General features: G+C 41.3%; 1 protein-coding gene across 3 annotated transcripts in view; it reads left to right on the plus strand.

Annotated features, from left to right (window-relative positions):
* Nucleotides 1-12571, plus strand: part of LOC309715122 (roundabout homolog 2-like) — an 83811-nt gene that overhangs the window by 42931 nt on the left and 28309 nt on the right. For 2 of the 3 annotated variants that reach the window (XM_082547970.1, XM_082547969.1), the window contains 6 exons: nucleotides 3550-3707; nucleotides 3868-3988; nucleotides 4135-4273; nucleotides 6713-6849; nucleotides 10331-10342; nucleotides 10839-10963. In XM_082547970.1, coding sequence (XP_082404096.1) covers nucleotides 3550-3707; nucleotides 3868-3988; nucleotides 4135-4273; nucleotides 6713-6849; nucleotides 10331-10342; nucleotides 10839-10963 — 692 coding nt within the window. The remainder of the gene's footprint in view (nucleotides 1-3549; nucleotides 3708-3867; nucleotides 3989-4134; nucleotides 4274-6712; nucleotides 6850-10330; nucleotides 10343-10838; nucleotides 10964-12571) is intronic. The other variant, XM_082547968.1, reaches the window with a different exon arrangement.

The following is a 12571-nucleotide window of genomic DNA, read 5'->3' on the forward strand; positions in this document are numbered from 1 at the left end:
TCAGTTACCACAGAACATTGCTATTAATAATGGGAGTAATTGATACACAGATATTTGCTGCCCAGCTACTAGCACACAAGCACTACAATGTAATCCATCCATTATACAAATTTACCTCTGCCTCTTCCACAGTCTCGATATGTTCAAGCAGAAGCCTAGGCCCAGTAGAGTCTTTTATTATTTCCTGGAGAGTATTATCAAGTGTGTATTAGTTAGAAGGGTGTTTAGTGTTACTGTTTAGATGTATTAATATATTTATTTGAATGATATTTACTTGCATTTGGGGAATTGTCAATATAGATAGACGTTGTAAATTGCTTTGGAAGTGCTTTTTATGTGGCTATTGAGCATTTTTGTGTGTGTGCAAGAAACTCTTTCTTTATCTGGTATGCACCAGATAGGATTAAAGTAGAGTAGAGATTATGTTAGTTGCATTTTGAATTGGTGTCTGGCTAGAGGGTTTGGCTAGAAATATGTTTTCTTGTGTTTTTTGGAAGAAGAAATAAATGTGCTTCATATTTCAAAACTCCTCTTGGACTTGTGACCTCCACATTTCGGCTCTTGGCTGCTCGACCAAGCTCACACTGAGACAGGGAGAATTTGGTACTTTAGATTTAGATACTGTATAGCTGCAAGTGGCTGATAATGGATTAGTATCTGACACCAGACATCATGCCTAGAATATGTTTCTTTTTTATGGTATTGCCAGCATAGTGTGACAGTTATAAACTCCACCATTACATTAAACCAGCAACCTTTGTTTAAGACAGACTGCCTTTTCCCCTGACTTACTTCTTGTAATTGGGTTTTCACTTCATCTTCAACTAACTGGTTTTCCAGTTATTCCTGTGTGTTTCACGGTCTCTTGGGACAAGCTGTTAGAGAAGCATCTCTGATGTGACAACACAAAAACAGGAAAGCAGTTGTGTGACTGGATGAGTGCAGTGTTGCCTTCATGGAATGGGTCAGTAAGCGTATAGTACAACGTGACAGCCAGCTAGGCATATGTCTGTGCCAAAGTAGTGTCTGCGACTGAGGCTCGTTTACTCTAGCTACTGGATGTGATTGACAGTTAGGCCAAAGGGCTGTTGGCTCCTTCCTGATTTGCTTTTTCACTAGAGGTGTCCTCTGGGACTTGGAATTCATGTTACAGTATATCAGCAGAATAGCTTATGGCAGTAATGTGGATGAAAAGCAAACACAGGCTATCATCTAGTGTGGGATATGATAAAGTGCTCTAGTTTTTCATTAATTCATCTCACTGAAAATTAGAAACAGCAGAATTTTATTAAACAACAGACAGTTATTTAATTTGAAAACTTCCCTTTATTCATTTATTTATTTTTAATTTTGTAAATCATCATTGTTGCCATACAGCACACTTTGTAATTTAAAACAGGCCTAGAGCAAGACTTGTTAAAAAAATAAATAAATAAAAGACGTCAAAAGCTGTTAATGTAAAGAGGCAACAGCTCATTGCATGAACCAGATCATGATATCTATTTTTAACTGTTATTTCAGTGATGGCTTACAGTACAGTCAATCCTGTGGTTAGTTAAAAAAAACAACTAGTTTTAAAAATGATATGTGGAAAACAACTGTGACAGAAGTGGGGAGTTTTTGAAGCATTAACCTTTAACTTAGCAGCGGCTATCACATACATCTGTTCAAAATGCATGGTTTTTACAGGGACTGCTTGACAATCCTTGATGTTTCGGATCCTTTGAACACACAAAATCAAGAGCAGATATCCCTGCCGTGGGTAAATTAAAATGTTGACAAGAAAGGAAGAAAGGAGAATGTGCTCATGAATGGCATTCTAATGAACTACAGCTCCCTAGACAGAAAATTAGAATAAACAAGGCATATTTTTTTAACCACCATACTTCATCCAGGTGTCATAGCATATCATGTCAGTGTATAACTTCAGGTATAACGTGAGCATCTCTGTTAAAGATGTTGTTTTGAAACAAATTTTTATCCTTAGTTCTAAATCTGGCCTTGTTCCTGCTCCTGTGTTTTTTCATAGACATCCACCAACAGAGTCTGATCTAATTGGTATCCCCACTCACTATTTGCACTACCTCTCCTAACTCCTATATGCAGTGTTTCAACTTCTTTTTAATAAACCAAAGTTTGACCCTGTGTCTGCTGAAAAATTCAGGCCCATTACCAACCGTTGTTGTCATCCAAGGTCTCAGAAAGAGAAAAAATAAATAAATATTTTATGTCAAGAAATATTACAGGAAATGAATGTATGAATGTAATGAATTTCATAAAACATTGAAAATCATCGATTTTGTATAAGAAAATGTTCAATAACTGTTTGAATTATTTAAGAGTCCGCTGTGCAGCCTTTGATGCAGCTCGGTAGTGTTTTAAAGTAAACACAATAATGAATTGGAGAGTGACTATTTTCAATCATCTCAAGGTGCCTGATTTCACCATAGCCATAACACACCAACGCCTAATATCATTTTGAACCATAGTATCCATTTTCATGAACTTTCATTAGCAAGTGAGTAAATAGTAAGTTCTGGCTATTAAACTTATGAAGAGAGTTATTCATGTTTTTACTGGGCTGCTTTTGGAGTATTCAAAATTCACAGAATATGAATTTTAATGAATTAGGGACCCAGTGAATTTCAGGCCAGTGTGTACTTTACTATCAAAGTTTTCTAGAAAAATTAGTAGTTTTAAAGTGCCGGGATAATTCATGGTACCCTGAGATTGAACCTGCTGAGTGTGTTTAGTTCGAGGAGGATACTGTGGTGTCCAGCACTAGCCCATTAGCTGTGGAGCCTTGCATCCCGTAGGCTGTAGGTGACCTCATGGAATCAGGGTTGTTTTGTGTAGATTCTACTCAAAGGATAACATTGCATTGTAGCAAGATGATCAAAGTTTTTCACCTCACCCAATCAGGTATTTCAATGTTGACCTGATCATTGCTAGTATAGAGTCACATAGGCTGATGTCTATGTCCGTATGCCAATGTCTTTTGTGCACTTACCAGAGTGTAGCTCACTTGCTTTTATCAGGTACTTTTACACTGAGTGATTCAGCCTCAAGTAGTCAGACTTATTACAGTTTAAATTTTTAATGCATGATCATTTACTTTACTTCTTATCTAGACTTGCCTGTTTGTGTGTCTTTAATAGTTGTGCTTTGCTTTCATGTCTCTTTCTGTGTTTTGGTGTGTCTTTCCTTTGCACATTGTACCGCTAACCCCACCTAGATATATACATGGTGTTGCATTTATCTGCAGAGCCCATACATTCAGTATGCCCTCAGAGTGATGACTGTATTATCGGAGACAGATGGGCGATTGTCTCCTGCGACAGTCTACTTGACAGAATTATCTTTGAACTCTTAAATTACAAAAAAAAAGTCATAGAGTTCTGTTAGCCTGTGGCAGCTCAATCTTAAAGGTAATTTTTGGTTCACATAATGGAACAGCTGAACTTGAATGAAAATTTAAACTAGTGACCTGAAGTAGATTTTCTTAAAGAAATGGTAACGACCCTTGCTCTCTTTTTTTATATTTCTAAGTGTTGCGTGATGACTTCAGACAGAATCCACAGGACGTGGTTGTGGCAGTTGGAGAGACTGCGAGTTTTGAGTGTCAGCCGCCACGTGGGCATCCGGAACCAACCACCTTCTGGAGGAAAGATAAAACTCGTCTTGACCTCAAGGACGACAGGATCACAGTAGGTTAATTCCCTTAGGGAGGGGACTCCTTTGCTGCTTCAGGACCTATACACTAAATCACATACTCAGCTACTCACATTAACCCGGAACTGTCACGGGGGTAAAGGACTTTGTATTGAACCCGGTTCATTCTAGTTACAGGTGCCTTTTCTTCCTCAGGTCCGTGGAGGAAAGCTGACCATCTCAAATACCAAGAAGAGTGATTCAGGGATTTATGTCTGCGCGGCAGCCAACATGGTTGGGGAGAGAGATAGTGAAAAAGCTCAGCTCTCAGTTTTTGGTAAGAAGTCTGACATGCACATATGCTCGGTTCAGAAAATAATAGATCATAGCTTTTTTTTTTTTTTTTTTTTGCCACCTACATCATTTAACCAGTATATCAAAAGTAAATTTCGCCTCTGTATTATCTTTCCTGCCGACATCCAGAAAGACCAGTGTTTGTGCAACGGCCAGTGAACCAGGTGGTCTTAGTTGACGAGAGCGTAGAGTTCAGGTGTCAAGTCCATGGTGACCCGCCGCCTGTGCTGCGATGGAAAAAAGAGGATGTGGATATTACTCGTGGCAGGTGAGGACTGTGACTGAATGTGTTTAGTGCACGTCTGTGTGCCATGTGCGCGTTCGTGTTTGTGTGAATGTGTACCGATGCTAAAACGATAATAGATAAATGTTTGAGGAGAGCTAATGAGTCCCATCAGGAAAAGAAGTTTTAACATACTGTATTACTCATGGGAGACTTTAATTAGTCTGTCAAAAAATTATTTATTAGCTGCAGAGAATCTCATTTTTTTGCTGTTTGAACTCCTCGGCCAAAAAGCACATGAATGTCTGTCCTTTTGTTCTTTTTACTAATGCCAGCTTTGTACAATTCAATTGTGGCACAAAAGGCACTAAAAGAGATGGAAACACAATAGGATCCTATATACTGTCTATAGTATAAAGGAAAAAAACTACAATAGCCTAGTAACTGGATATTCAGCTGTAATGGTGTTTATTTAATCATGTCATGTTTTAATCCAGTTTATGGTAATTTTGCAATGGATTGCATTATAATATGTAGTGTTCCTGCGATTTGTTCCACACATTTAGATCACATCATATGCATATGCGTGTATCACATAGGAGTATTCATTTAAAAAAGTTATTATTAGCCTATCATTGTTTGTCTTGTGCTTTATATGCTTTAAATATATGATCTCTGTATAGAAACAGTGTGATTCAGTCACTACATTTCTCTAACTGAAGTTTGAAGTCTGAAGACTGATAAATTGTCATTGTCTGAAGTATGTAACTTACATCAGCTCGTCATTTCAGGCATTTTTCAAGGACTTTACAAGATGTGATATGAATCAGATTTTTATCACAAACTGTAACAGACAATTACATTTAATTAAATTAAAAAAAAAAAACAACCATGGCAAGCATTCTGTCTAAACTATTTCATTATAAATATTATCAGCCTATCAGCGAGTACAGCTCTAGGTACACTGCAATTATGCTAATTGCAACAGCAGTCTATAGTTATGACTGTTTAACTAGTTTATTTGTTTCTCTGAACTGCTTCTGAGATTCAATTTTGCAGCTGTAATGCAAAAATAATTATAGTTTTTGTTCTTGGAGATGTTTTCAATTACTTTTGGAGCTGCTTCAAAATTAATCAGCTATATTAATTAATTAAAGCATTGAAGGGTATGTTTTCCTTAGCTGAAACATAGTAGTTCATCTTTTTTATACAAAAATGTGATTATTCATGTCGAAATGAATGCTGTTTAATGGCTTTATTTTTAAAAAGAAATAAACATGGTGTAAGCCATTAACACGCTATAAAGTGCCTCTGTGTTAGATTATATTTTGAGTTAGACTATAACAACTGATTGCCGCCCTATGTCTGGCAGTCTGTCTGCTTACCTATGTTATGCCCTGTACCTCAGTACCCCCTGAATCCAGAAACATGTCCTACTTTCAGGCCTACCTCGCCTCACTTCCCTCCTTCAACTTCTTTCATTCTTTTCCGAAACCCACCAGCCTCTTGGGAAGTCTGTATCTGGGTCAGGGATGTGCTGTGAATGGAGTCCTCACCAGACTCTGGACAGACCCCACAACTCCCATCGATATTCTGCCCACACCCTTTGGAAGAGCTATTTCTGATGTGACTTTTTCTCACCCCTTGTGCCATTTCTCTGCTCGACTTGTCTCCCATCTTTGAATCAGTATGGCTGGCTAGACAATTTCACAGGATCGCTCACGCCAAAAGGGACCCGAGAGAGGGAGAGCCCGACTCCTTGCTCCTTTACTCATTCTGTCTGTAGCCCCTATGAGGCACTTATCTAAACTCTGGTAGCTTAGATGTTTCTCTCACTCTAACTTCAGTGATGCTGACTTACAGTATGCTGCACTGGTGGATACACACTGATGCATGGAACATCTCTATGAATTAGTCATTTCTTACTGCTCAGCTCATTCATCATACTCTGTTTGTCAGACTATGCCACTCCCTTATTCTCAGACTGTTTGTCTATCTCTTCCTCTCTCTCTCTCTCTCTCCCTCTGCCTTTCTGTCTTTTTTCATTGCTCTCTTCCACACTCATACACTTAGACACACACACACGTAAGTATACTGCACAGCCCACACCACAGTGGGTGGTTCGTCATTATAAATATTGAAAAAGTGGAACAGTCAGGGTTCCAGCTGAAAGCACCTTTCATTTTGCCATGCATTCATCGCAATATAATTACTTCCCTTTTTCTAGCACTGTAGAAATTGCCTTAGAAAGTCTGCCTGTAATGTATCAAAAAAAAGGACACAACCCTTTTAAAGCTTCCATCTAAAACATCACACGGTAGTTTATACAACAGCAATTTGATATCATTGTTTGTTTGTTGTTTTTACACTACACTTTAAACGTGAGATTTTTAATTTGCATATAACCGTTATCATGCTTCCAGCTTTATTAAATCAGCTGGGAATGTTACTTGACTTGCTGTCACTGTTCCTCTCTGTCACCAGGTATGACATTAGATATGAAAAAGACGACTTCCTTTTGAGGATAAAGAAAGCATCAGTGATTGATCAGGGAACCTTCACGTGCCTCGCAGAGAACCGTGTGGGTAAAGCGGAGGCCTCCGCCTATCTGACTATCAGAGGTGGGTAACTGGTTGTGGACTCACACTTGGCAAAGCTCATAACCCATCCCTAATATTTTTTTTTTTTGTATCTCCCAAAGCAGGCCACAGGACAATCAGTCCTTTATTGCCCACTTTATGAGCATTATTGCCCCCCTGCTGAAAGGCTAGGCCTGGCCTCAGCTTTTCTTTCATACAGTGGGCTGATGTAGTTGATTGCTCTAGATCTCCAGCTAGGCGCCAGATATGAACAATCTTACCAGCTTTAAGTGAACTTTTATGACCTCTCCTGGGGGGCTAATTCTCCATCCAGCCACTCACTCCATATTTACACCTTATCAGTGGGAAGAAGCTGTTTCATCTTTGAAAAGCTCAAGCAAAAATTAAGCCAAATTCAGACCAATAACATTATCTCCGTTTTTCGTTTTTCTCTTTCCTTCTTTTTTTATGCATGAAAAAACATTGTTGACAGAGCTAAAAGGGGATACTCATTTGCATACACTCCACATATTTGTTCCTGGACTCTACTGATGTAGCTTCACGTGACTCAAACATCAAAATAATCCTTATTTTTCTTGTACTTGTCCTTGGTGTATTTTCTCCGCTGCCTAAAATGAGTTGGTTTAGCTCTCCTTCCTTCACTTTAAGCCAACTTTCTTTTTTTTTTTGTGTGTCCCGTTTGGATCTTTAGCCATCAGAATTGTTGTCTTAAGGCCAAGAAAGATGCCAAGCGGATTTATTTTACCAAGTGGATCATCATGGCCTTGCCATATTGGTCCATTTGATTGACCTTTATTATAATTATGAATTTATTTTATTTTCAGTTGCTACAAACGGGACAGACATGACTGGGGGATAGGACAGGGAGAAAGAATGAAAGAAAGAGAGGGAGAGAAAGAAAACCAAAGGGGAGAAGAGACGGTGAGAAGGGGGGGAAGAAAGAAAGAAAAAAAAAAACAAAAAAAACAAAAACACCTGGGTCACCTGTATGGAGAAAAAAAACAGAAGAGAAAGCAAACAACAAAGAGCAACATAATAAAAAAAACGGCACCATCACAATAAACTAGCTAGCAGTAGATAACAGTAGATACTAAATAATAAACGATATTGTGCAGCACGCAAGATAGACAGCGCACAATGTGCTTTGAGGCAGCAGCCAAGAAAGCTGTAGTCCGCGTCTGTGAATACCTGTGTGTACACCTGTGTGCATACCTGTGTGGATCAGTATGCTTGCTTTCCAAAGGTTTCTCCATGTAACGATCTGCTAGGGAGTGTGGGGAGCCACAGCCCCTTCCTCCAGGGTATGAAGCAGGTATGGAGGAGATCAAAACTCCAGACATTCAGAGGCCCCCAGAACACAAGAGACCAAGGAAGACCAACAGAGGGGCAGCCGCGCCACTGTCCCAGTAAGAGCTGAGGAGAGTCCCAGATGAGGGCTCACTCAGCAGCCGCGGAGCAGAAGCCAGGGGAGTTGCAGTGACGCGCCCGTAAGCTCCGCCGGCAGCCAGCTGTGCCTGAGTGACCGAGCCCCAGGCCGAGAGGCCGGGGCACCCCACCTCCGAAGTGGCCCGAGCGAGCCCCAGGCTCCAGGCCCCGATAAGCGGCCGCCAAGGAGTGAGCCGGTGTGTACCCGGACGCCCACCCCCAGACACAAAGAACCACCAACGCACCGACACCTGAGGGAGTCCGCCACTGGCAGGGGAAGTGGTGGTGGGTGGAGATAGGCCTCCAAACCTTGGAGGGCCTGAGATGTCCCCAGAGAGGTGGCGTCTGATACCCAACCTGACACAGACATACAGGCACACACAGATACAAACGTCCATTCCCACCCTCATGCTCTCATATGCACTTACTCCACACTCAACCAACGTGGAGACAGACATAAAGAGACGCTGTACACACAATCACACTCCCCAAGCGTACTCTACGAACCGGGTCTAGGTACCCTTGCCCCTGGAGGGGAGAACTGCACCCAGACCCAGGTGGTGTTACCCTTTTCCCTGCGGTGGGGAGAGGCAGACCGCCCCGACTCCGCAGCAGCAGGAAGGCTCCACACTCCGGACCGCAGTCGGACGGCCAACTCCTCCTCCTAGCCCCCCCGCTCCAGCAGGCCGCAGAGAACGGGGGTGAGAGAAGACTCCAAACCTCCCTCCACCCGCTCATTGTAGTGTTGATGCATGTGTGTTCTAAGGTGCATTTAAAACCCAGGAGGGCATGGAGCTACCTGCCAGAGAGCAGCAGGTAAGCGCATAGTCCCTCCTGCTAGCCCTCAATGTCTACGTGTATTCAAAATTGAGAGGTGGGCAACGACGCCAGGGGTGAGGTGTACACCCTGATGGTAATTTGGACTCCGTGTATCGTGCCCACCCCCAAGATCCTATATGTATGTGTAATGAGAGTGTGAGTAATGTGAAGGTCTAAGTTGTGGGATAAAATTGAGGCAGAGGCAGCCAGAAGGGGACAGAGGGGGGGGTAGCCTCCTCTGCACCCCTACTCCAAGGCCCTGCATGTGTGGGTGGTTGTGGTGGAGCGGGAAAAGGGAGGCAGCTGGAGATGGGGAGGGAAGGAAGGGAGGGGCAGGTGACCCCTCCCTGGGGCCAGCTCCCCCGCTGACCCCAGTAGGCACTCCCATACTCCGCAACCCGTCAGGGAAAGGGGGCCCAGGCCCATCCAGATCGGGGCCCAGCGCAGCAGCGCCCCCCGGCCCCACAGCCAACTTTCTTAACGAAACATAACCAAAAAGGTTTGAACGGAAGGCGGATGCTGTGTCCACAACCAGACCTGTGTGTCTGAATTAACCATATTAAGATTATCTGCGCTAAATGACATCACACAAAAAAAGCCTAAAAACAAACAGTTATGGAGGTCTAAAGTCTGAATTATGGATTCAAAAGGATTACATTACCTCAGCACATATTCTGACCTTCTTATTTTAAACTTTGGACATGTTAAATGTCAGCTGACACTTTGATGATAGAACAGACTGTATGTATGACAGAAGAAAGGAAACCAAGTGCAGCTTATTTTGAATCACCTAAAATTATCTTCTTAATTATCTTAACTTCTTAACAACAAATGCATAGAAAACACAGCATAATGTACACAACATATCTCATCTTTAATCAGCCCGCTCTCATCAATGATCCATTTCATTTACATGACTTTTAATCTACCAACAGATCTATTAAGTTTGCAAGTCTGTTAGTCTTAAAGCTGATAAATCATTAGCGATATAACTGTTCAGCAGTTTTTTGCCATCAGTTTCTTATCTCACAAACACCAACAAGGTACTATTTCCTTAAGGTCCACGTCATCACCTGCTTTGGTGACTGATTTTTACCCTCCCTGTCCCTGAGTTTCATGGATGGAAACCCAACTCCATCTCATTCATCTCTGATTTTCATTAATTTCTTTTTTTTTTCTGTCCCTCTGTTCTACTCCTCTGCTTTCCTTCTCTCTGTGTTGTGTGTAAATCTCACTCACACCATTGTTGTGTCATCAGCTCGCCCCGTTGGTAAGTAAGAGCTGATCCCATTGTGCATGCGCTGCTCTTTGTTTTTAATCACACACCTGTTCAGTATGCATGTACCGTTGTGGCATTCCACAAACGCAACCATCAAACTAATTTTAGACATGCATATATAGGTTGTTTTAGTCAACCACTGATTTATTCCCGCAGTCCTTAAATTTACCACGTCACTTTAAAAAGAAATAAAAGGAGTTACAGATATGTGAGATGTGCCTTATTTAGAAAAAAATGAAGATATATGGGCACTCTAATGAGTTATTATTAAATATTCTGATACTTTGGCAGCTGGATTTAGCTCATTTTAGCTGTATAGCTTTTCAGTGAGTAAAACCCAGTGCATGAATCCCTTCAATTAGCAGCTGGACATTCAGTTTATGGATTTTACTTTGAAAGTTTAACTGGAGTCCTGTTAAAAACACAATCAGAATTCTGTAAAATTGCTTTGCAGTTGTTTTATGTTTTCTTTTGCCTTTAAACTCAGAGGCACCTCAGTTTGTGGTGCGTCCCCGTGACCAAATAGTCGCTCAAGGACGAACAGCAACCTTTCCCTGTGAGACCAGAGGAAAACCTCAACCCACTGTCTTCTGGCAAAGAGAAGGGAGCCAGGTAAGGATAAAGACTGTGATTTGAACGATATGTACTTATTTTAATTTTTTAGTAGGGTGGTGTGCGTGTCTCTTTTAGGCTTGCATTCCTATACAGGCATCGATTCCACAGCTATCATAATAATTTTTCAAAAAATGGTCAAAATCTGACTACATGGAACAAGCCAATGGAAAGCAGTGCGGTTCTGTTCCACACGCATATAATGAAGTGGTCATTTATCATCAATCTACACTGGTCTGACTAGCCAATTCACTTAGCAAGAGACAATGTCATGTACTGCATTAGAGTCATTAGACATAATGAAAGCAGGCTAATGTCCTTTCCTGCCCATCAGCTTGTCTGCCTAGGGTGCAGAAATGGACAACGCTGATGCCTCAGTTTTATGACCATGACTTCAGGTTATCACAGTAGAATTAGCACTCTTGTGGTAAACAGCTATTCAGACCTTGTAGGAAAGAGACATTGACCCACTTTTCTAACCGAATTGTACACAGGGGAGTGAATATTCAAGTATATTGAAAGCATGTGTTGATGTTGTTTTGGTCTGAAGAATCATTTTGAAATAATTAATAATAACTATAACTATCAGGAATAGTGCGTATCATCATATTCGACCACTGGGGAGCTAAACACATGACCCGAGCATTGTCAGAACACTCACTCAGTCCACTTAATTACATGAACATGATTAGCTGCTCTTTAACACAGATATCTAATCTAATCATGTCAACAACTCAATGCATTTAGCCTTGTAGACATGGTCAAGATGACCTGCTGAAGTTCAAGCCAGGCTTAAGAATGGGGAAAAAATTAGATTTAAGTGGCTTTGGCATGGTTCTTGGTGCCAGACAGGCTGGAATAGCAACAACACCCTGATCTATTGGGATTTTCTTACACAACTGTCTCTAGGATTTACAGAGAATGATCCAAAAATATCCAAAGAGTGGCAGTTCTTTGAGAAAAAAATGCCTTGTTGATGTTAGAGGTCAGAGTAGAATAGCCAGACCTCTCCCAGCTGACAAGGAAGGCAACAGTTAGTCAGATAAGGTTGTTTTGTTACAATTGTTGCAATTATACAGAAGAGCATCACTGAATGCACAACATTTTGAATCTTGAAGCAGGGTATAGCAGCAGAAGACCACATCAGAGAAATGCAAAACTGAGGCTACAATTTTCACGGGCTCAACATAGTACAATTTTGGATAACACTGGAATTCCATTGTCTGGTCTAATGAGTGTGAATTTCTGCCTGGACAGCTAGCTTGTATGGTCAGAATTTGGCATAAAAAACATAAAAGCAGGATCCATCCTGCCTTGGCTAAGTAACTCAGGCTGCAGGTGTAATGGTGTGTGAGGTATGCTCTTGACAAACACCGGGGCACTAAGTACCAATTGAACATTGTTTAAATGTCACAGCCTACCTGAGTCTGCTCGCTGACCATGTCGACCCTTTATGACCACAGTATACCCATCTTCTGATAGCTGCCTCCAGCAGGATGCTGGAACATTAAACATAGTTCACTGTACTCAAATGGCATCCACAGTAACAAGATCTCAATCCAACAGAGCTCTTTTGCAGTGTGGTTTAACAGGAGATTTGTGTCATGG

Source organism: Aulonocara stuartgranti (genome assembly GCF_965226115.1).
Source record: "Aulonocara stuartgranti genome assembly, chromosome: 10".
NCBI classification, from domain to species: Eukaryota; Metazoa; Chordata; class Actinopteri; order Cichliformes; family Cichlidae; genus Aulonocara; species Aulonocara stuartgranti.